This window comes from Amphiura filiformis, chromosome 2 (assembly GCF_039555335.1).
Source record: "Amphiura filiformis chromosome 2, Afil_fr2py, whole genome shotgun sequence".
NCBI classification, from domain to species: domain Eukaryota; kingdom Metazoa; phylum Echinodermata; class Ophiuroidea; order Amphilepidida; family Amphiuridae; genus Amphiura; species Amphiura filiformis.
This window is the reverse complement of record NC_092629.1, coordinates 27620817-27647482: the sequence shown is the minus strand read 5'-3', so window position 1 is coordinate 27647482 and position 26666 is coordinate 27620817. Positions and strand designations below refer to the sequence as shown.

The window sequence follows — 26666 nt, the reverse complement described above, 5'->3', positions numbered from 1 at the left end:
CTGACACAGTGGTCAGAGGCTGTTATCTACTGAAGATAGCAATTATCGGATATCTGACACAGTGGTCAGAGGCTGTTATCTACTGAATATAGCAATTATCTTATATCTGACACAGTGGTCAGAGGCTATTAACTACTGTAGATATCATTTGTCTGATATCTGACACTGGCCAGAGGCTGTTATCTACTGAAGATAGAATTTATCTGATACATGACACTGGCCATAGGTTGCTATCTACTGAAGATAGCATTTATCTGATAACTAATATATTGTAGTCAGTGGCTGCACTATCTACTGAAGATATCATTAATTTTATATAATTAAACCGTGTGATCAGATTGCTATCTGAATAGAGCATTAATATGACATCTGACACACTGGGCAGATGCTGCATTCTACTGAAGATAGCATTATATGATATCTGACATGGTGGTCAGAGGCTGCTATCTACTGAAGATAGCATTAATATGATATCTGACATGGCGGGCAGAGGCTGCTATCTACTGAAGATAGCATTAATATGATATCTGACATGGCGGGCAGAGGCTGCTATCTACTGAAGATAGCATTAATATGATATCTGACATGGCGGGCAGAGGCTGCTATCTACTGAAGATAGCATTAATATGATATCTGACATGGCGGGCAGAGGCTGCTATCTACTGAAGATAGCATTAATATGATATCTGACATGGCGGGCAGAGGCTGCTATCTACTGAAGATAGCATTAATATGATATCTGACATGGTGGTCAGAGGCTGCTATCGACTGAAGATAGCATTAATCTAATTTCTTACCTTGTGATCAGTAATTTTTATCTACTAAAAGAGCAGTTATCTGATATTTGACACACAGTGGTCAGAGGCTGTTAGCTACTGAGGATATCATAATTATCGGACATTGCTATTTACTGAAGATAGCATTTATCATATATCTGACACATTGGAGGAGAGACTGCTTTATATTGAAGATATTAGGCATTAATCATATTTCTTACCTTGTGATCAGATTCAGAGAGTGCTATTTCCCGAAGATAGCAGTTATCTGATATCTGACATACTGTTGGTAGAGACTACTATCTACTGAAGATAGCATTAAAGTGTACCCGCTACATACTGTGGTTAGAGGTTGATATATTAAGATATCATTAATCGGATATTAAAAATAATTATAGTTAGGGTGCTATCTACTGAAGATAGCATGGTTAATGTTCTTGAATCAGCAGTTGCTACATACTGTTAAATGTCAATGTTTAGATGTAATATCAAACATACTGTGACATGCTTTTAAGTGAGTTTTTTGGTTGACTATGCATATTAAAAGTACCGGTTACTACACTTGTGCTGCTTAAATAGTGCAGGACAATACCACATGTTTAAGTGCATCTATAATAGTATAGTGTTCCACTTTTGACACAGCTGACCCGTAGACTTCATTTAAACTGATACACAATCAATTGCCATTAAATTACTCACGAAATACAATCAAATTTGTGCAGATTGGACATCTTAAACAAACATTTGCATAGCTTATGGATTTGCTTCTTCTCCATTTCCCTGCTCATGCCTTAGAGCAGGGACAAGTATAAACTAGAGGCCGAAGTTTTCCATTTTACGGAAAACAGAAAAATTTCACGGAATTCCAAGTAGAATACGGAAAATGGACTTTTGCAACAACAGGTAAAATTTAAGCTTATATGGGTCTACACAAACCGATTAAATATTTCGGTCTGTTTCAGTGTTTCTGGATAGAAACATATTTTTTCGTGTTTTTTAATATGAAAAAATCAGATTTCCCCAGAGTGGGTAAATTTTTACGGTTATTTTTAGAAAACAAAAAACAACACAGAATTTAACATTTATAAAAGGGAGAATTTCGGACTCTACATGTAGTACTTAGTCAATTTTCTAATATGCTTTGCTGATCCCTAAGAGAAAAATAAAGCCAAGTGGGTTTAAATCTTACAATAACTTTCTTCTTAAAATAATGTAATTTCCCAGATGCTAAAAGTAAAACCAATGTTTATTAAATTTTGTTCCAAATTTGGGCATAAAAGCCACTTTTAGTCATTCATTCATACTGGATTGGATTTTACTATAATCTCCCCAAAGCAAATTGAAATGTTGTTTACTTGATCTTGCGCCAAATATGGGCATTAAGAAGTCACTTTTCTTCCATTTGTTCCCTTGAGCGAAATGAAGCTTGTGTTTATTCAATTTTGTGCCACATTTAGATAGAGAGCTCTAATCTGTATACCATGTAATCGGTCAATGCAATATATATTACTCATCGCATGACATCACATGTGATGGACAACATCAACAACCATGACCGCGTAAATCATGGTCGCCCTAGATTGTGACCAATAATGGTCATTTTACACCAAAGTAGTTTCAGCTAATGTGCCTTGAAAGAGGTAGGTTTGATGTATTTGTGATTTCTGTCTGAGGAAACACAGTTTAATTGATAATAAAACATGCTTGATGTTAGAAACAGTTATGTTAACAGGACAAAAACTGTCTGGGTATTTTATTAATTTTTTGATTTGATGTTTAGAGAAAAAATGGGGATTATTTGGTTGGGAATAACAGGTAACCACCCTATTTAAAGCCATTCAAGATTAGGGTTAGGATTAGAATTAAGGCTAGGTTACCTCTCTCCACACAGGTGTTGATCGCAGACGACAAGTTCCAAATTGTCAGAATTGTACATTTTTGTGACCATATTTGGAATCAATATCAAATATGCATTAAAATAAAATGAGTACAAACGAGCGTATTATTGGTTCAGTGGTTCTTGAGATAGCTCTTGATTTTTTGAGTAAATATATCTCAAAACTTGGACTTCATATGTTGGAGCCTATGACTAGCATGCAGAGAGTTAAGAATTAGGCAACAAAAAAAGATCCTCTCTTCAGGCGGACGAACCTTTCAAGGTGTTTTTTGGTTTCTTCAGCAAAATCGCCCAATTTGTGAGTAAAAAGCAATTTTTTGATTGTAATTTTTCCCTCTGCTTCGCTCACATTTTTTCAGTCAAATAGAACTACTTTTTGAAATAACCCATTTTGGATGGTTACATTTAGTGGTGCAGAACAGGATCGGTGGTCTAAACCTAACATAGGATAAAGATGACAAATGCAATGCTCTTTTGGTATGAAAGAGTGTGTGATATATTCCTCTTTTCTAAAATTAATATTTGTAATAAAAATACATATTACATCTGGAATGAGTGCTAACATGGATGTTGTACTTTAGGCCAGAAGCAACATAAACACACTTGCAACGTTCAAACATGGCACAACAATAATCTTTTTAAGATTAAGTGAAAAGTATGTTATTTTTTGAAATTGTAGTGAAAGTACAGCTTAAATCCAAAAACCGGGTTGGAAGCAACGTATAAACTTCGGGCCGATTGTGACAATCAGCACCCATTAACAAAATCCACGAATGGCTCTTCGTTTAGCTTTGCCCGGCCAATTGGGCTATTCCTGTTGATATCCATACACCCCCTGTAATACATATGATCTTCATCTTCCACAGAGGGAGTGTGAATTTCAAACGGGGTTACCTGAATGAGTGACTTAATTTGAAATCTACACCCCCTGTGTGGGAGATTAAGGTCATGTCTTCCATAGGGGGTGTATGAATTTCAACTGGAATAGCCCATTTTGGAGCAGACGACACTAAATGGATGACTCCATTTGAAATCTACACCCCCTGTGTGGGAGATTAAGGTCATGTTTTCCACAGGGGGTGTATGGATTTCAATTGGAATTGCCCAGTGCTTGATAAACATTGCCGTAAATTAGGTCACTGCAGCAGGGGAGTACGACTCGCAAGTGAGTCGTCCTCCCCTATTAGGACTGACTGTGAGTGGTGACGAGCTAGCGACTAGCTACATGACAACAATCGCTGGCTAATAATAGCACTGCTGGGAGGAAGGAGTTTAGCGTGGCGAGCGAGAGAGCGAGGTAGAAGCGGGGGTCTGGTTTAATCATGGGTGGGCGTTTGGGACCGCAAGGAAACTGCATACAAACAAAGCAGATTGGCTCACAAAGGGGAATTTGCAATGTCACTGGGTTCATAGTGCGACCTACTTCTCGGTGGATTCATACTGGAAGGGTGTACATGATACATGGTTTGCTAGTGGGTTCATTCCTTTTTGCGTGGTTGGAATTATTTGTTGGTTTTTGAATGCTAGAGAAAAGATATCAAATGTTTGTTTTTAGTAATAATTGTACTTTCTGGTTAGGTTTGATCTTGATATGCATAAAATATATAGATTTTTACACATTTGTACTTGATTTTGACTCTGTTTAGGTATTTGCTTCTTTTTGAACGCTGAAAAAGGAATGTTTTCTGTTTGTTTTGCTAATGTTTTTCTTGGTTTGGGGATATTTGGGTCTTGTTTTGTTTGCAAAGGTGAAGTGTTTGATGTGTGGTTTGGGGTATTGTATCCACTGTTTGCATTGTTGAGAAAACTGAATCTGATCATGATGTCTGTTTTTCTTCTGTTCTGATCAGTGGCAGCATAAGTATTTTTTCGGGTGGGGGGGCATGGGGGGGCAAAGTGAAGTTCAGGGGAGGCAAAATCAAACAATTTTGCACAAAATTGCCGCAAAAAGTGGAATTTTACGTAATTTGGGGGTTTTGCCTCAAAACTGGGGGGGCAAATTGGGGGCTCACTGGCCACTGGTTCTAATCGTTTTCTTTTGGTTTTCTTGTTGTGTTTCTGTTTTATTGTCTTAAATAAATAACACACAATAAATATTTGGATTGGTACTGGGGGCACTTAATTGAAATTTTGGTAGGGGTGTTCAGCGTGGAGCACCAAACTTTGGGAACTACAAACTGATTTTGGGCAAAATAGGGGTTTGATGAACTGAAATTTTAACATTTCTGATGTGTCTTGTGAACTAAAATTGGGCCAAATTATAGGCATTGGAGCTAAAAAATTCCAAAATTTTCCAAATGTCAGTTAAAGAGCTACAATTGTCAGAGTATGAGGCTCAAAGAACTGGAGCATGATCCAAATGTGGGTCTTAAGGAACTGCCGGACAGCCGGAGAGCCTGAAAAGGGATCCTCGACCGCCGTACATACCCTTACACGTGAGTGCCGGGGGGGACGGACACTCAGGGATTGGTAATCTTTTAATACTCCAAAATAGCCCAATATTGCTTTGAACTGTAACCAAAATTTTCAGGAAAAGTTGTAAAAACTTTGGCAATTTGCATTTTAAAATTTGACAAAAAATTTTAACTTTACTGATGGATCCAAATTTCTGAGAAAATTGGTATATTGATGGGTCCACTTTCAAATTCTCAGCAGTACACCGCTACCAAACCAAACTTGAGTACCCCCCCCTCCCCTGGATGTACCTACTACCTACTAAATCTAAAAACAAATTTTTCTGATAATATAGAGTGGTGACCCCACTGTGTATTGATGAAGATCACTAGAAGAGGATTTGCATTTAATCTGTCATGGAACAGAGATGTTTACATTGTACGGTGTATAAAATTGCACAATGGTACTTTGTACTGTTACTATCACTGCACACATCACCCACTAGCCTATAGAGACATACACACAATACTCTCCACCCTAGGGGGATCTGTATACACTGTGTACACCACCCCGGGGGATCCATGTACACATACCCACCACCCTGGGAGGAACCAAAAGATCCTTATTTGGCAGTTTGAGACCCTTGTGCGATAACTCAATATTTGTAGGGGTATCGTATGTTTATAGGTTGTTTAACTCACAAACAGTTCAAGTTGCGACTTGCTACGACCAGCTACGACCAAGGCATGGAAGAGGTTATAAGTTGAAGCCATGCCTGTTCTTTAAGCTGGACATTAGCCCAGAGGTGATTAGTGTTCGAAATGATTCCCCGTTTATGAGCAAGATTTGAATACTTTATAAGCATCAGTTATGTTGTTAAACATGCTGCTCACAGCAAATTCAAGTTACAGCTTGTTGTGACCTGGGCGTTGGGTCAGGGTGTGGAGCTACACCCCGGGGGAGGTGCCACTTCCGAGACTAAGGTTTATTGAGAGTGGACATAGCCCAAGAGGTATGATCATACACATATTGGCCCACAGTTATTAAACAACATAATAGTGAGTTTGCATTACTTTTGTTTGGATTGCGATACATGTGATGGTTTCAATATGTTCAAGTTACGACTTGCTGCGTCCAGTGCTTGCACTGCCCGGGACAAGGATTCGGAGGTACAACTTTTTGAGATGAGGGTCATCTTGAGTGGACTAAGTTTGGCTTGAGGTGACCCTATGCAAATAGGATTAGGGTCAATAGTTATTACCGATATTGACAATTTTGCATTGTGCATGTTTAGATTGTTGCAATGTATGTACAAGTTGCGACATGATCTGGCCAGTGCCGTTTATGTGTGGACTTTCGCTAGCAGGCAATATGCGATAATAAAGAAAGATTTAACATGCATATTTAGTGAATATTATGGTAACATGTATTGTCAAAACCAGCACATCTCTGAGGGCAAATTTAGATGTCCTGGCACTTCGGAGTGTCATAAGACATTGTTATATATCTTTTTGTCTTCAAAGAGAACTACTACACATCAAGCCCAGACAAGTATCCCAAATTTGCTGCATTTTGTAGCTAAAACGTTCAAAATTTAACATCAATTTCAGGAAATTTGATAAACTAAAAACAAGGGGTCCCTGCATCCTTGACAACCGTGTTTGGCCTCCTGGTTTATGTGTAATTTGATGTATACATGGAATAGACTCACCCTTAGCATGCCTAGTCAGGGCCAAATTTACCATTGGGCGAGATAGGTCTGGGCCCAGTGCCCCAAAAATTGCCCTGGATCCATGTTTGGATCAAAATGGGGTATAATTGCACAATTTGGTACGCTTTGTGCAAACTGGCCCTTTCTATAGAAAGATTCACCTTCATTTTGGGCTAAGGTAGTCTGAAATTGAATTTTTTCCATGAGCTTTATGTGTAATTGTCCAACTAAAATAGGAACAAAATATGCTCATCTGCTAAATTTTAACGCTTCCACCGCCACTGTCGATCTTGTAGTATACGTGCACACCAAAGCTTGGCCACATGCATGTACATAATTATATTGGGGGGGGGGGGGCTTTGGGAGTGCCAGTTCCCTAAGTAAAACCAGGGTGCAGCAAAAAGGAAGGGGCAGCAAAAGAAGAAGGGCGGCAAAGAGAAATAATTAAAGAAAAAAGGGCGGAAAAATTGAGGGCCTTCAAATTTTGGCCTGGCCCAGGGCCACCATAAAGGTAAATCAGGCCCTGGTCACTACACTCAACATCCTTTCATGGAAGGTTAAAGAAAAAAGTACACATGCACCTGAGATTGGTTTGGTTAAATAGCGAGTATAAGTAAGGCAGGTGGGAGCGAGATACCGCCCTATTTCTTGGTGTAGATCTCTGGCGGGTTGTCAAAGTAAGCATGTATTAAGGAGAAGGCATTGTCAGAGGTAATGTAACAACATGTAGTAGGGCATGGCATCGATAGCTGCCTTGTGATGAAATGCCGGATTATTTAGGGGCTGTGCTGTTTGTGCTTCTGATAAAACAGCTAGCGTAATGGGATGAAGAACATTATCAATGAAATACGGAAGGGAGCTTTTATTATAGATTCCTGCTGACCCGCTGCCAGGATCAGTTTTTTGGAGACAAATGAATGACAATGTGCAATTTTAGCGATAAAATGGCTCAACAATTGGTTCATTTTGGTGTGAAACAAAATGGAAGATGCCCATTGCAAATTTGGGCAACTCCCCCCTCCCGTAAATGTAGGTTTGCACTAAGAGTGTTTTTTAAACAAAAATTCTACTATAATTTGGCAGTGAACTGAAGTTGAAGTAAGAAAAGGTTCTGTCCATTCTATGACAACCAGCAATATAAAGTTACTTACATGGAAATGGTTACATTTTTTAACTTTTTCTTTAAAAACTTAGGGGGGCATTTTCAGAAGGGGGTGCATTAATTATAGAGAATACATGGTAAAACAATACAAAAATGGATACCATTTTGCACATGTCGGTACATGTAGTAGATATTTAAAATCGAGATGAACTGTAAACACTCAAATTTTGTTTGCTGAATATTTTGCTGAAACACTTGATCGCCATCTTAAGTGTGTCTTTGAGGCAAATTTTGAACTTAAATATTTGAGTAAATTGACAATGGGTTGTTTCACTTGAAATTGTCAATATCCACAGTTCCTTACTGTAGGTCATTGCTGCAAGAGGCTCTGGTCATGGTGAGGTTTGGGTATGGTTGGTTTAGGTACAGACCAGAGAGGATAGCTTACACTTCCCACAATGCATTTCTTCCATTTCAGTTTCCTGAACTGATTTGCTTTCTAGTGCAACATGGGTTGATAGTGATGAAAAGTACCCCAATGAACAGAGCACATCCAGATCTTACAAAATATGTTTATTTCTTGACAATATACCCATATTTAGCCAGTCAATTGTCAACATGAAAACAAAGTAATAGGAATATCATTTGATGTAATGAGATGATGCGTAATGTTGCAGTGGATTCTGGGAAGGGTGGGTACAGAGTACAGACGTACCTCCTAGCATCTGAAAGTGGGAGCCATATTTATACATGTACAAATGTTGTCAAATATATGAACCAAAGCCCAGATTTTTGGCCAAATTTGATATATTTCTTTAAAATTTTTGTATGTTTTGGAAAATGTTACCTCAAGAGTAATGATATTGGGACATTTCCTGACCAATTTGAGAAAATTTGAGGAAAAAACCTGTTTCTGTACCCTAAAATATCACTGAAAGCTTGCAAATTTTGCAAAAATTTGATTAACTTTTTTGCAAACAGATTTTGAAATGTTCTGAATTCTTTTATTCAAAGTCAAGATCAATAAATTTTGGCCCCCAAACGGCTGATTTTACATGATTTTAGCAAAAAGTAAAAAAGAAAATCTCCCAAAATGCAAAAAATCTGAGTCGGCCGGGTCCGTAAAACAGGGTGTGTGTTTTTCATGGCATTATATAAATGTTCACACAAAAATTGGGCATCCTTACACAATGCTAACAATGAGATGCATATCAGCATCACATCCCGTATAGCCATTTATACTGTGAACCCTCCCCCTGGTGCTGTTACTGCTGTATCCAAAAAGTGTTTTCACTGCATCATAGTGTACTCTGCACTTCAGTGTGTCATTGATATAAGGAACATGTCACAACCAAAGCACAGGACAACATTAGGCTATTCCTGTTGAAATCCTTACACCCCTTATGGAAGACATGACCTTATTCTTCCATACAGGGAGTGTGAAATGGGGTTACCTGAATGGGTGATTCCATTTGAGATCTACACCTCCTGTGTGGGAAATTAAGGTCATGTCTTCCATAGGGGGTATGGATTTCAACTGGAATAGCCCATTGTGTTGCGCTTCATTTATGTATCACTATGGACCACAATGGCCTCATCCTAATGGCATAATTCAATAACCTCAATTATACAATCATAGTGCAAAATTTGACCTCAAGTTGCAGAGTATGAGTTTTGTAACCAAATTTTCAAAGGTCATTTAATGAATGTACCAATGTATTGGGAAAAAGAACTGTGCCCCTGATAGATGAGTATGGTGTGGATCCTAGTGTATACATTGGGCTATTCCATTTAAAATCCACTCTCTCTGTGGAAGATTCAGGTTGAATCTTTCTCAGAGGGTGTGTGTAATTCAAATGGAGCTGCCTAATGTGTTCATTCTATTTGAAATTCATACTCCTCCTGTGGATGATATTTCCAAAATCTTCCACAGGGGGAGTGGATTTTAGATGGAATAGCCCATTGGTACCATAACAATTGAACCAAAGGGCAGCCATTGATGGTACACAAGAACATAACCCATGTTCAATCCGAGTGTGCTTGTTTTGAAATCTATACCCGGTGTGTACACAAAAGACGGAATCGCAAAGTACGATGGTCTCTGAAACATAATGACGTATCCATGGCGATACGTACATGGAGATCACTACTCATGACCCATGGGTACGTACTGGTTTTGAACGTACACCCCCCAGAGGGGATATGATGAAGAAAAGCAAAGAATTGGAGGAGAGGAAAGAAAAAATATGGAGAAAGCTTGGCAATGCTGACCCAAGTAGATGAACTGCTTGCTTAAGGATCTGAAGATGCAATTTTGACCCCAAAATGTCAGTTATTTTCTTAAACTGTGGTGTTATTTATTTTTCTGTGATTTTGATATTTTGTTACTTCTTATTCTATTTCAAAAATAAATCCAAGGGGAGCAAATTGGGCTATTCCAGTTGAAATCCATACACCCCTGATGGAAAACATGACATTAAATCTCTCACACTGGGGTGTAGATTTCAAATGGAGTCACCCATTCAGGTAACCCCATTTGAAATTCAGAAGCCCTGTGTGATTATTAAGGTCATGTCTTTAATATGTATGTATGGATTTCAACTGGAATAGGCCATTGCAAAATTATCCCACTGCACCTCTCCCAATCTGACTTACTATTAGACATTAGTCTGTGCAATTATTACACTAAGGCAAAAAAAAAAAAAAGATTGTTTGCTTGTCCTCCAGCGACCGACCGTAATTTACCACCCGAGTTTAAAAATAAAAAACTTTTAAAAAACTTTTACCGATCGACCGACCCCATATTTGTGACTGTGCGAATTTTTTTTTTTTTTTTTAGTACTTCTTTTCAACTACAATGATAACAAACTCAAAAATAAAATTAGATGAAGACATTGATAAAATATGAGAAATAGTTTTCACCAATAGTTCTAGAATATCTCAAAAAATCGCTACAACCATCTCTCTGCAGGTAAAGCTTCGCTACTGCAAGTACTGGTTTGCATGCAAGCTATGGCTGCCCGTCGGACTGTGTAAGAGATAGTGGTTTCGATAAAAGAACAAACACTTGATGTAACATGCTATTTTTAAAGAATACTTTTTGTCTGTTTATTGATCATTTTTACTTGTTCGAAATAAATGACACATATGAACAAATTAGATAATTATTTAAAAACATCATATTTAGAAATTTACTTATTTTATGCATAAAATAAAAAACCTGAATTATTTTTGAATAGTCTATATTTTGAACAACACCAACGCAACGGTTGTATTTGGTCTGTAGGCAGCATATTATGTAAGAAACATGGCGGTATTAAAGTTTTATTTGACCAGGTTTGCAACATTCCAATTAATTCCACACTATTTGAGGTATACAATGGTAATATGGATAATGTGGAGGTCAAAGGAATAGTTCGTTTGAGGTGTATTAAAGTGGCAGAAAGTAGTAGTGTAGGAAATGAGATCGATGATAGAGAGGGTCATGGGGTAGGAACTGGGAGTGCAATCCAAAAAAAAAAAAAAAACGCTTCCCGACCGACCGACCGAACTCTGAAAAAGTTGTGGAGGACAAGCAAACAATCATTTTTTTTTTTTTAATTCACAAGGATTACAAGTCAGTGGTGTAGCTAGGACTTTTACAGAGGGGAAAGGTGACAAGGCAACTTTCAAGGGGGTAAAGTGATTAAAATGGCCAAAAAAAAAAGCACCTAAAAGGCCTAAAATATCAGGGCAGCCAGCATCCCACAGGAGAGGCAAGAGGGGAGAAAAACTTCTAACAGGAGGGAGATGCCCCCTTTTCCCGTCTTGGCTACACTGATACAAGTACAGATAGAGAGGGAGGCAAACAGAGATACATAGTCAGCATGATAGTGCAATTTTTTAAAAGACAGAAATAAAAACTAACCTTGACATGAATAAAAGCTGACAAGTGCATTTTAACATCATTGATAGAAAAAATTAAAACATGTTGTAAGGAAAATATTTTCAAATTAAAGATAACAATCGATTGTTATGAAACCTTGAGTTGATTGAATACAGACTTGCGTACATACATATATACTAACACGTTTTCAAAGCATATCGTAAAAAAATTAAGTTCATGATATAATATACAGTCAAAATGATAACAAAAACTTGTTCTGTTGGTATATTAACCCAAACCACACGGGTGTTTACTGCAGACGACAAATCCCAATTTTATTTTTTTTTAATTCCAAAATTTTAGAATTGTACATTTTCATGACCATATTTGGAATCAGCATGAAAAATGCATTAGAATGAGTACAAACAAGCCTAGTATTGGTTCAGTGGTTCTTAAGATAGCTCTTGATATTTTGAGAAAATATCTCAAAACTTGGGACTTTTTGAGTTGAAGAATATGGGTAGCACGCAGAGTATTACATTATGTATATAATAGACATACAATTGATATTGCAAATGCAACATGAATGTCGTGATGAAAAATAGATTTCTGTGCCTAATCAAATTGACACCTCCGACGATCAATTGCGGCAAATTTTTCCCTTTTTGTTACTAAACAAATTATACTCCGTTGCAATAACGAGTGTTTCTATTCAATACTCAAAGATGCGTTTTTATATTTATTTGTGTATAAAAATCTAGGTGAGTTGTGCTACAAAAGAAAAATATTTTTCATATAAGTGGGTCGCTGATTGTCATAAAAAGAAATCAATTTTGTTAGCAATTATTGTACTCTCTATGCACTTCACATGAGAAAGTACTTTTTGATATTAGTCTAAGTTAAATAAAAAGCAGTCGTGCCTAGTTATAAATAGTCTCACGATGTTTTATTGATTCCCATAACTGAATCATCGGCGAATACTTGTGTAACATCGAAATCAAACGGCAACGCAATGAAGGAAGAAGTTCGGTTTTATATTGTTGACGACGGAAATCTAATTAAGTAAATAAATGTTGGTCAATTGTGGTTTTCACAATTGAATTTGCAGCCCAAACATTTATACAATCAGAGAAGCAAGAATCACAAGTTGGTCAATAGCTGTCGAGGGGTTTGGTAATTATTAATAACACAGCCGATTTCAGATGGGATATTTGACCTGTGTGTATATAATTATTTGTAATTATTGTATGATCGCATGGTGTTATTGTCCAATTTACAATTTGTATAATTGGTGAATGAAATATAACACTAAGTTGGACAATATTACAATAATAGCAAGTATACAAAAGATAAAATATATTCTTGTGTCAGTACTGGAAATTTGCTACAAATGAGCCCTGCTGAAGCCTTGTTAACAGTGTAAGTAAAACAGAAGTGGGCAATTTGGGTTCTTTGAAAGCTGAGATTATCAAAATCTATGGTCTTTCAATCCACTGTTTGGTCAAATTCAAGTGTCTTTCAAAGGCTGTGCTGTCCAAAAATGGAAGTCTTTCCAGCGGAACGTACCTGTTTGGTCATTTGGGTAAAGTGCCCCCCTCCCGCAAACAGCAATTTGTAGCTATTACCCATTATACCTTCCCCTTGCTTTCTCTATTTCTCTCTTTCTCTCTCTCTCCACCTCTCTTTCTCACTCCCTCCCCTCCAGGGGTAGCGCTAACTTGCGCCATGGGGTCATGGGCGCATTCTCTTAGCTTTTGGCGCACAAAATTACACTGTAGAGGTTGCTAAAGGGTCATTTGAACCCTTTATTTCTATTGTATTGGATCCATAATTTCACAAAATTTGACATTTTTGACCCCTTGTTTGAAAACCTAGCGCTACCCCTTGCTCCCCTCTCTCTCCCTCCCTCCCCTCCCTCTCCCGCCCTCCCACTCCCGCTCTCTCTTTCCCCATCTATCAATCCCTCTCCCTGTCTCTCCTTTTCTTAATACTCCCTCTTTTGTTTTTTCTATTCATTTTTTTCCTGCATCACTTGTAGATGCCATGTTTTAGAGAATGTATCTATTTTTTTTTATCCTGTACTAAAACATTCTTTTTTATTCCATTAAACCGTGTCATGTCTTTTAATGCACTTGAATAAATCTTTTGTAAGAACACATTGTCATTCAGGCATGCATCACTGTTCTCAAAAGCGCACTGCTCTAATAAACTGCACTTACACAGAAGAAAAAATATTACAATGGCTTTAGGTGACGTAAAAAAAACACTGTTTTACGGGCCTGACCGAACCAGATTTTACATAATTTCAGGATTTTTTAGCTGTATACAATTAAAAACAACTGTTTTTTTTTTTGGCTGTGAGTGATTGAATTTAATTGAAATTATTTGAAGAAAATTCAGGCAAAAAACGTTTTTACTGATTTTTTTGGGTTATTTAGCCTGTCAGATAAGATAAATTGCCAAAAATATTTTTAGAAAAAAAGCTGCTTTTTGACTGAAGTGGATTGAATTGGCCCCTGAACATGTTTAAAGCAAACCTCTAATGTAACCTGTTGGCAGTTTAGTTTTAAACATGGTCAGAGGCCAAAAGCACATACAAGGTTTTTCCCACCCACCGACGATTTGAAATTATTTGAAGAAAATTCAGAAAAAAATTTCAGGCTTTCGCTGAATTTTTACTATCATTGAGGTTCTTACGGAAAAAAAATTGCCAAAACAAAAAATACAGCTGTTTTTTGGGGCTAAGTAATTAATTTTGACTGAAATTAGAACAACTTTCAAGCTTTCGCTGATTTTTTAGGGTAATTTAGCCTCTACCAGAATTTACCCCCCCCCCCCAAAATAAAACTGCCAGCCCTACTTGGAACGTCTGTCCACCGCCCATAAAACATTTTATTTATTGTCGCCTTACAATGACTTTATGCACCATTTTTTTGTTCTCTTTTTTGCATTGAATAACTTGGAATCGTCAGTATACATGTGTACCATGCCTTGTATTGATTCTGTAACTGCCTACCATTGTATTACAATGCCAATATTTATGCCTCGTATGGATTCTCGTACACCAGCGCCCCCCTGTGACCATGACCTACTTTTCACAGTCGCACACAAAAGAGAGACTCATATGGTATTCAAATGAAAGGACAAATCAAATGTTTTGACTCGGAGCATAAAGCCTGACCTCATTTTGTCCATTGTTTAAAAGGGTAATTGATGGTTAGAATGGGGTGTTCTATGAAGTAGCCACCACCCCCTTTGGACGGTTGTGCTAGTTGTCAAAGGTGTGTTGTGGTTATGAATTATAGTGTCACTATGAGCTAAAAAGAAAATTGGGGCTAATGAAAGCAACAAACACTAGGATCCACAACATGCTCCTTTATCAGTGGCACAGTTCTTAAACCCCAATACATTTGTACAATCATTGAATCATAGGCGTAGATCCCGGGGGGATGGGGGATAAATCCCCCCCAATATATTGCCAGGCCCAGGGGGGTGGTCCATATAATCATCCCCCCATGTTAACACCTGAATATGGGTTTCTGATCAAATTAACCTCATATTTGCCCATTTTAGCCCCAAAAAGTGCAAATTTTTGTGTGCTTTGCACACATTTATTCCACTTTTGCACCATATTTCATCAGTTTAGCTACAAAATTGCACAATTTTTCGTGCGCTTCGCACGCATTTGTACCATAACCTTAATCTATCACCAAAAAGTCCTGGATTCACTTCCTGAATGGGTGACTCCATTTGAGATCTGCACTCCCTGTGTGGGAGATTAAGGTCATGTCTTCTATAGGGGGTGTATGGATTTCAACTAAAATAGCCCGTCATGTGATGATATTATTATGTCAGTTGAAAAGGAATTCAGTGACTTTAAAAGAAAAAATGACAATTACAAGCGTGGCAACATTTGTGTTTGTGTAAATTACGTAAACATTTTTTAACTAAAATTAAAATGGATGGGGATAATGTACATTTACGTGCTGAAAGCATTTTATGAATTGGGTAAAAAGTTTATGAAAAAGATATCATTTAAAGTGTTTTTCGTTTAGTTTGTTTTCTTCAGATATTTGATTTGATTAATTCAAAATGACACAATTTATGGGTTCATGCAAGAACCAGTGAAAATTGAACAATTGAATTTATTTGTATGCGTCTCTTATCAAAGTGGTCTAGTGCCCTCTTTTGATAACTGTCAACGTTTTATACCAACATGGGGTTTCGAGGCTCTTAATGGGAATTTCTAATTCTGATGCTGTATATTACACTGTAATTCTCACAAGGTTGTAGTTTTAGCAAATTTTGTGAGTGGACATGGGAATGCTAAAATATAACACACAAATAAAATTTGAAAATTGCGAAAGACCAGTGAAGAACAACGTGACCAATTAAATTATGAGAAAAATGCTATAAAAAAGATCCCTGGGATACTTATGAAAATATGGTTCTTTTTATTTTAGCAGTAGATAATATTGAGAAAACTGCTGGACCAGTAGCTTTCCAAAAATTAACCCGGGACAGAAAGACAGAAACCTATTAAAGCCATATTATAACATTTTTAAACAAAATAGATTAGCATTTCTTTGCCATAAAATGTTAGCTTTTACTGTCAGATATATCCCTTTTATTTTTGAGCGAACAACTACGGCAAAGCAAAGAAAATTGGAATTTACTACCAGCGCACATGTCGCCAATACGTACCACTCCTTCGGTCATGTTGTGGTGCGACCCTTTGTTGTGTATATCATCGTCCCCCACGCCGTATAATGTACTGTGTGTTATGAACATCGTGTATGCGTTCGACTAATAATTCCATCGTAATAATAAAGCGCCGAATCCGGCGCTTTTATTCAAAATCTCGGATTTTGACAAAACTACAGCATCTAGAGTCTTGATTTTTGCCGGGTATATTGGTTTAATAAAGTACAATTTAATCGTGTAAAAAAGGAATTTTAAAAATTCAGTGAGGGCGTCTTCCTCAGCAAATGTTATAATATGGCTTTAAGTCAGACCCTGGTTTTGGGGTTGTTTTCAGCTGCACATCCCTACCAAATACAAAATGAAATCCCCCCCCCCAAAAAAAAACATCACGCTCCAAAATTGTAGTCATGTGTCTCATGTATTGAAGTGGATATAACAGGAATTTGGCAAGAAGAACTGACTGAGTATCCAACTGTCGATTTCAAGAACTAATTAGTCTTTCCACTTTCTTTCTATAATATGGACCATATCAGGTGTTCGCTACAGCCGTATGTCGTCCGAGTATCCGACCGTGGATGGCAGGCTCTCTATACAGTGCCTCTAAGTGTCCAACTGTCGATAGCTAAACTAATTAGTCTTTTCCACTTTCTTTCTATCCATTCCAGGTGTTCGCTACAGCCATATGCAGCATGCGTATGACTTCTACAAACCTGACATGTCGTCCGAGTATCCAACCGTGGATGGCAAGCTCTCCATACAGTGCTATCTAAGCGCTAGATAAATGCTATCAGGATACTGCAAAAAGGCCAAAACAGCGTTATTAAGAGGTACTGTATCTTTGTTTGTTTTTATGTTTGTGTGTTGCAGTAAAAGTAATGCATGCATACAGTGTGGTTTGGTACAGGGGAGCAGCATAATCTAGTTAAATGTACCCCTGATCCTGACATCAGAAATAATTTATTTAAGGGTCAGAATCCCAAAATGTTTGAATGAAGATGAAAGTCATTAAAGTAAATATTGAAAAAGTAAAGGCACCAGGACTGATCTTTTGGGGCACACCCACAGAATTAGAGGAGAACCAGTGGTTGAGTCCTGTTTCTCCTTCTCTAATTCTGTGGGCACACCTGAAATGAAATCAGACTTATGGCCATGAAAAACAACCTGAATTGTTAGGGATACTTGGTCCCCATCACCCCCCGGCAACCACACTGTATGCATCATGCATGAGTTATAGGAGGAATTCCCACGAACTCAAATATTACATGCACTAACAGACTGTTCTCTACTCCCTGGTCTAGTGGTTCTTGACATACTACAAGATTCCTATTGTGGCCGCCTCCACAGGCACGCCATCTCCAAGGTACTTCATTGGTACTCTGCAGTACCAGGGGAGTACCAGTGTAGCACCACGGCTGGTAGGTCCTGTGCAGTACCAGTATTGGTACTATGTGGTGGGTCCTGTGCAGTAGCAGTATTGGTACTATGTGAGGTACTTTGTGTGCACCAGTCAGGTACCTGGGCGACAGTGTACCTTTGCAGACGGCTGCAATAAGAATCTTGTTGTGTATATGACCAAACATAAGAAGATAATCCTCAAATTTCTGTTGAAACCAAAGAGATTGGACTTCAAGAGTACGGGCTCAGAATAGCCTGGTGCGTATCCGGGCTCAGAATAGCCCGGTGCGTAACGCTATGGTAAATCTACTTGGTTTGTCACACATGGTGACCGAATAGTGTACCTTCAGCATTGATCACAAAAGACAGAAATGAAACAATAGTTGTCTTTTGGTGGAGCATTATTAACTCCCTCCACAGAGCATGCAGGCGACTGCAGACGACGATTTTTTTTAATTCAAAAATATCAGAATTGTAAATGTCCATGACCATCTTTGGAATCAACATGAAAAATGCATTAAAATGAGTACAAAAGAGCCTAGTATTGGTTCAGTGGTTCTTAAGATTAGCTCTTGATATTTTGAGAAAATATCTTAAAACTGGGACTTTTAATGTTGAAGCCTATGGCTAGCATGCATGGCATGAAGGTTTGTGCTGGTAGCGAGTAGTACCTGTTTATATCGGCATGATGCATAAAAGGCAGATCATACTAGTCGAACACTAGGAGCATAGCATTTTTTTATGATGTAACTTCTGTCACTTATTGGAACTTGATTGCCGATAGTGATGGGTAAGTCACTAGCATGCCCTATAGTCAAGGCTCAAGCAGTTTTGAAGGCAACTTTGCCCCTACGTCTCCAGCCACTGGACGCTGGTAGCAATCATGCGACTGCATGATATGCCATTTACAGGCAGAATGCAAACAAGGACACATTTTAAAGTTACAGGGCGCTTAACAAAATAATTCCAAGGTACACTATTTTGGCTTCCATGAATGACACACAAACATGGTGGAGTTTGTATTCTTTCTGTTTAATCTCTTTGATTGAATCATATAGAAAAATTACCTGCAGGGTTTGAGAAGTGTTTACTTTAGGAATTTTCCCAAATCACAGGCCCATCAGAATTGAGGCATTTCCCTCAAATACTAAGCATTGATATGAACTTAAGATATTATGATGAATTTAACCATGCATTTAATCAAAGTCAATTTGCAGTGTTTAATTGCTTGAACAATTTACATTGGCTTAAGAAGATTTTCAACATGGGGGGAGCTGAAAATGTAAAAAAAATTGGTGGGCCACACTGAGGGTGCCCAAGGGGGATTTCCTCTGAGTCATAAAATTTTGCAAAATATAAGTCACAAACACCCATTTTCCCTCTATTTTATCACATTTTTTAAAACTTCACCTAGGATTAATGAGGGGGGGGGGGCTGAAAGGTATTCCAGCCCCGCACCAAAATTATTGAGGGGGCTGAGCCCCCCAAGCCCCCCTGGTTCCTATGCCTATGATTTGACAAAATATAAATAATCACATCATTTTCAGCAGCTTTGTCAGGTCATTTTTGTGTTGGAATCAAATGCATGTTTCACAAAATAGCAGTTGATTTTTTTCCACTAATAATGACTGCTGTGCTGAGTGTGTATTGTGTGAATGAACAATATTTCTTCCACATCTTTTTTGCCCACAGAAATCAAAATTCAGATTCCTATTTTGTTCAATGCAGTGCTGAGCAATTTGCAAAAACATTTGTACATATAGCTTTGCTTTTATAAGAATCTGCGCCATCCAAGGCAGTCTGCAATGTTCCGCAAAATGTGCACAAACTCTCGCACAATCTCTTAAAAATTTGCACTCAGTCTGCAAAAATTCCCTTGAAAAATAATCTTGAAAAAAAGCAAACTTTGTTAAGAAGGTCTGTGCTATCCCATGCTGGGGGATATGTGCAGTTCAGCCCAATGTCTTAAAGCTTCTGTGCAGGCTGCAATTCCTTGCTACATGCCGAATTCTAAAGATAACAATTGTGGTACCTGCAGAATGCATGGGTGTAACTAGCAGGGAGCATAGGCGGTAAGAGCCTCCCCTGATTGGACCCCTTGCCTAACCTCATTGGTGGCAATGTTTCCCCAGGCTGCCCCCCCCCCCCCCTCCCCATTGCAAAAGTCTAGTTTTGCCTCTAGCACAATGATATGTGTGTAAAGGTTTTATAAAATTCTGAAACACATGTATATCACAAGAAAATAATCACTCGACTTGGTCAAATAATTATTCCAAATGCTGTGGCGGCACCAGGAATTTCTTTTTTGGGGTGGCAAAATCATCAAATTTTGAACAAAATAGCCGCCAATAGTGAAAATTTGTGTAATTTTGGGTTTTTTGCCTTAAAAGTGGGGGTGCAAACTTGGTGGGGGAAGAAAAAGATCTGCCCCCACCCCTTAGTGCTGCCACTGACTAGATGAGTGGGGTTTTTTTATCGGTGCCACAAGGCATGTCAGAGTATGTATTGGTCTATATGTTAATGCCAAATTTTGAATTCCAGACAAATCGGTCTGGAATTGTTTATCTTCTTTCCATACATGTATGTGACATACAAAAATGGTGAATTATGTCTTATCATCTTTATAGTTCATTGGTTTTACCATTAAGTTAATGAATTCTTTGATTTCCACTGAAACATACTTCTCATTCCTGACACTCTCATCACTAGTCTCCTTACATGATGTTAATCTTCATACACACATATCCAATACAGTCAAGTGCAGCATGCGTACAGCTTCTAACGAACCTCGTCAGTGTCGTCAGTGTACCGGACAGTCAGGTCACCACATCATTTCTAGCGCGCTTTAGCACTGTATGGAGAGCTTGCCAACATTCTGTCTGGCACTCCGATGACATGTTTGGGGATTTTGTTTGAAAGTTGTATGCATTTTTGAGTTCAATGGAATATCTCCCATAATGCCTTACTAATCCTTTCCTCTAACTGCAATCCTCTAAGCCTAATCCTAACTTTAACCTTAATCCTAATATCCCACCTTATCCCTAACTCTAACACTAAGCTTAACCTAATCCTAACTCTAACCCTAACCCCAACTTTAACCCTTATCCCTAACCCCCATGTCTGACAGAGAAATCAATCATTGTGCTATTCCAGTTGTATTCCATACACCCCCTATGGAAGACATGACCTGAATCCCCCACATAGGGGGTGTAGATTTCAAATGGAATCACCCATCCAGGTAGCCCCTGTGAGGAAGATTAAGCTCATGTGTTCCAGGGGTGTATACATTTTAACTGGAATAATTTTGATGTCATTTGTAATATCACAATCTACAGCAGTATTTTCTTCACAATTCCTTATCACCAGACCCGTAGCCAGATGCAACCACCCCCCATGCCAATCTGGGGAAAAGCTCCTCTTTTTATGTAAAATCAGCCTTTATTTGAAGGAAAATTTATAAAAGGACTGATTTTTTCTATAACAATGTTGAAATCAGCCCTTTTGTGAAGGACAAATTTGCAAAAGATCCACTTGTAGCCCTGCACCTCTTCCCCCCCCCCCATAAATCCTGGCTCCTGGCCTGCTTGTCCCAGTATTCTGATCACCGCTAGCGTGTTGTATGCCGTGATGTCCATTTGTTTAGCATGTTCAGTTCTGGATATTTTTATGCCTCCATTGTGAGGCATACTGTTTTTGCACTGTCCATGCTTCCGTCCGGATGCTGTATCTCGGGCATGGATGGCCGGATTGACTTAAGATTTTCAGGATAGGTGGAACATGGTCAAAAACTCTGGCAAGTTTTTTTTTTAAATTGGTCGTATGGGCATGAAACTTGGTGGGTAAAGTCAACAGTTAGAGCCAAATTTTTGGAAGGTCATTTTGGGGTCATCCAGGGTCACCAAGTGGTTATCTGAGGTCAAATTAATAAAATTGGTTGTATGTGCTTGAAACTTGGTGGGTACGGTCAACATTTAGCGCCAAATTTTTGGAAGGTCATTTTGGGGTCATCCAGGGTCACCAAGGGGTCATCTGAGGTCAAATTAGTAAAATTGGTTGTATGTGCTTGAAACTTGGTGGGTACGGTCAACATTTAGAGCCAAAGTTTTGGAAGGTCATTTCGGGGGGTCACCAAGGGGTCATTGGAACATCAAATTAATAACATTGGTCGTATGGGCAACCTTATTTATGTGACTATTATATTTGCCCATATTTTTTATGTTTGTTTGTTTGCCACTGAGTTGACTTTTAGCGTTATAAGATTTGTACACACGTAAATCGCCCCATATGGTGGAGGCATCCCATTCAACGCCTTGCGTCGAAAACCGCAACATTTCTAGTTCATGTACCATTTCACTGAGTTAACCAATGGTGCCAACGTGATCAGAATGACAAATTTGTAAGTTATAGTGTTGGTATCAGAATTCTTAGCTCAGGCTTTTCCTGAGTAAAACGCTTATTTATTGGAACCTTTTTTTTTTTTCAAAATAAATAAATTTGCGTAGAGTTGATAGAGTCAAGGTTTATTTGTTAAGTTATTACTGTGTTTCCAATATATGCTACTAGCTTTTGATGAGTTTCATCTCTTTTTATCACAATTCTTCAGTAAATTCATCTTCTTTTTCACCAATCCCAATGGCCTTGTTCAACAAGCACTTCTCATAATAGCCTATACATTATTTGTTGCGTATGATATTAATGGGCTATTCCATTTAAAATCCACACTACCCCTGTATAAGATTTTGTAAATATCTTCCACGGGGGAGTATGAATTTCAAATGGAATAAGCATATTAGGTAGCTCCGTTTCAATTTCACATACCCTCTGAGAAAGATTCAACCTGAATCTTCCACAGAGGGAAGGTGAAATTCAAATGGAGCTGTCTAATGTGTTCATTCCATTTGAAATTCATACTCCCCTGTTGAAGCTATTTCCAAAATCTTCCACAGAGGGAGCCCGGTGGGTTCAGTTTGTATTTCAAGGTAGGACGTATGACCGTTCCAGGATTTGAAAATGACCCTATCTCACGGGGAACAAGGACATTTGCAGCAATTTTACCCCCTATTTTGCACGTAAATCAAGGAAAATTTGCCCCAAATACCTCCCCTATTTTTATCATTTTGAGGACGATTTTCATTTCACCCCTTATCACGAGGAATCAAGGACATTTTTCCGAAATAAATACCCCTATTTTACCATTTCAAGGACACTTGAATTTGCCCCCTATTTCACGGGGAAATGAGGACAATAACGAAAACTGTAGAGGTAAAACACGGACGAAAGTCCTAGAAATACACCCTATTTTTCATTTCAAGGACAATTTTGCTCCAAAACACCCCTAATTTAAACAATCGCGAACAATTTTGTCCTCGAAAATTCCGCGGACATTTCTTGAAAAGTACCCCTAATTGGAACCATCATGCGTACACATTGTCAGTGAAGACTGAACCCACCGGGAGAGGGAGTGTGGATTTTCAATGGAATAGTCCAATGAAGTCATAAATGGGTCAACATTATTTTTCACATCACAAATATTTTTCCATTAAATGTTGTATCCGACCACGCCTTACAGCTCAAAATCAATTTAGTGAGGTCGAAGACTATGTTTTTTAAATCGGATTGATCCGCACCGCCAAATCTACATTAAAATTTGGACAGTAATGCGAAACGTGCATAAATTTGTGTTTTACAACAGTTAGCCGTGATTGTATCAGCCCAGGGTATTAGCCCCAAACCCACGGATATAGTGGTATCCAACAGCGGTTCTTGTGATAGCTTTTGATATTTTGAGAAAATATCTCAAAACTTAAGACTTTTTATGTTGATGCCTATGGCTAGTACGCAGAGTATGTGTGAACCTAACCCATCAGTCAGTTATCTGAAGCAGTAAGCAACAATTTTTTTTAATTTTCCAAAAAAATAATCTGCATTTTCAATTTTTTAACGGTGTTTGAAATTTACATGTAAAAAATGCATTCAAAAGAATACAAACATGCCTATAGTATTGGTTAAATTTTTATGAGGCGCCTTATTGTATTTGTAGCAAATAATATCAACATTTAGGTGATGTTTAAATTTTACAAGCTATTGTAGTCCATTTTCAAAGCCATGTTAAATATGCGTGAATAATTGTGCGAGGTTGCGTGATTGGACTCAATAATAGAAAGTGAAACGGAAAAAAGGATGAACAAAAATTGCCGGGTTTGGCTTGCTGGTTGCAGATGTAGGTCAAGTTCATGTAGATGTGGACATATCGGGGGATTAGAGCAAGAAAGGCCTTTCTGCAATAGCTGCCAGGTGTCATATGTGTACAACATAGAATACAGAAATGGTCAGATTGTCTATAAGGCAGCTATTGCAGATAGGTTTTTCTTGCACCAAAGCCTCAATTTTGTAGTACATGTAGTTCAAAGCAAATATTTATTGTTTGTTTTGTAAATATCCATTTTAATGTAAAAATTTTGTTATTTTTATTGATAAAAGGACTTTTTAATTTGATGGAAAGGTGTGTTTTAATCATTCTAATTAATGGCCACATTTTTCTATACCACGTCCCAAATTATGTGCTCATCGCTCTAGTATCCACAACATGCTCATCTATCAGGGGAACAGTTCTTAAACCCCAATACATTTGTACATTCATTGAATGACCTTTGAAGATTTGGCAGGGGGGCACATGCCCCCCACTTTTGTTGGTCATTCGGGGGAAAACGCTAAAACCACAACTTACACACCTAAATCAGACTCCATTCGGGGGAACTGAACAACCTGCCCCCCTCCCTTTCAATGTGCTGCGCACGCCACTGGGTACAAAAACTCATACTCTGCAACTTGAGTTCAAATTTTGCACTATGATTATGTAATTGAGGTTATTGGACTATGCCATTGGGATGAGGTTTTTGTGGTCCATAGTGTCAACATCCGGGTCTTTTTGAGAGATGATAACTGAATCTCCGCCAATGACGAATAAAATTATTTTTTCTGCAATCAGGATAGAAAATTTAAATGACCAGTCGAAGCAGCTATGTGTTTCACCAAATTGATGATGTAGTTCAACTAAAAAGCGAGATAGTTGTTGATAAACATTGCTTGGTCTGTTATTATTGTTATAAGCTTAAATTGTGTATTCGTGGGTAGCTATTAGTAGGTCGCTTTCACCGTAAGTTCACTGGAGTAAATAATCAATCGTAATTGTGGCATGTGTATCAAAATAGGTGAATAAGATTATTTCTTGTTGAAAATGGGTAGATTTTTTCGGATGTTTTAACAAAATGAAAGTCTTTATGTAGAATATCTAGGTTGATTGAAGAAACGTTTTTGTTATTAAAGAAGATAAATACTGTAATTTAGATTTATTTATTTATTTATTTATTTATTTATTTATTTATTTATTTATTTATTTTTTTATTTATTTATTTATTTATTTATTTATTTATTTATTTATTTATTTATTTATTTATTTATTTATTTACTTTATTTACTTTTTATTTATTTATTTATTTATTATTCATTTATTTATTTATTTATTTATTTATTTATTTATTTATTTATTTTATAATTATTTTAGTTATTTGTTCCTTCGTTCATTTCATTCATTCATTTATGTATCAGAAACGATTATTAATTGTTTCTTCAAATTTGTTTAAAAACAAAAGAAACATTTCTGTTCATCAATATTTTTCTCATCTTTTAATTCAGATTCATTTGATGTCTTTACGGTTTTGTCTCAATCCATGGGCTATTACAGTTGAAATACATCACCCCCTATGGAAGACATGACCGTGATCTCTCACACAGGGAGTGTGAGTTTCAAATGGGGGTATCTGAATGGGTGATTCCATTTGAAATCTACACTCCCTGTATGGGAGATCAATTTCATGTGTTGGATAGAGGGTGCATGGATTTGGCTGTTCCATTTATACTCCACACTCCCCCTGTGGAAGATTTAGCTAAAGTCTTCCACAGGGGGAGTATGAGTTTCAAATAGAATATACACTTCCATTTGAAATACTCCATTTGTGGAAGATATAGGTAAATCCATAATACAGGGGGAGTATGGGTTTCAAAATGATTAACCCTGACCAATTACATTTGAAAAACATACTCCCCCTGTGGAAGATATTTCCACAATCTTCCACAGGGGTAGTGTGGATTTCAACTGAAATAGCCCATTTAAACTGGGAAAAGTCTGTCATACTCTTCATCCATTCCTGCATACTATGAGACCGTGTTCTTCCAGTAGATAACAGCTCGACTATAATTGAGGCACAGACTTTGCTCGCTTGAAATTTAATAAGATGCAACTGAACAGTGGTACAACGGTGCTGGCTCTCTTCAACTCATGATTGCAATGTTGAGGTTTGATCGGAAGGTTGCAGGTTTGAACCCCAGCAGTGCTGACGTGTTGTGCACTTAGACAAGGCCTTTCGCCTTACTTTTGTCTCCCTCCACCCAGCTGTATAATGGGTAAATGCCAAATGCAGATCCACGGGAGATGAAAGGCAAATTCCCCCCACCCGAATGTCCAATAAAGGCACATTTGACGTAAAATTTGGGCAAGCAAAGCATGCCAGAAAATATTTCAGGAGTGGGCCATGGGCTCCCCCCCCCTTTCAAAAATATGGATTCACCCCAGGTACCAGCATATACATGTAGAGCTGAGAAGGTAAAAGAATTTGGTTGTTCGGGAGGAGTGGTGAACCAGCCAAAACCAGTTGATTCTGGGCTGAACCGGCCACAACCAGTTAATTCTGGGCTGAACCGGCCACAACCAGTTAATTCTGGGCTGAACCGGCCACAACCAGTTAATTCTGGGCTGAGGGAGT

At 37.9% G+C, this 26666-nt stretch overlaps 1 protein-coding gene across 1 annotated transcript in view; it reads left to right on the top strand.

Annotated features, from left to right (window-relative positions):
* The window catches only part of LOC140146041 (hydroxymethylglutaryl-CoA synthase 1-like), a 47911-nt gene that overhangs the window by 12231 nt on the left and 9014 nt on the right, over positions 1-26666 (top strand). The window contains 1 exon segment of the mRNA XM_072167784.1: positions 17115-17276. Coding sequence (XP_072023885.1) covers positions 17115-17276 — 162 coding nt within the window.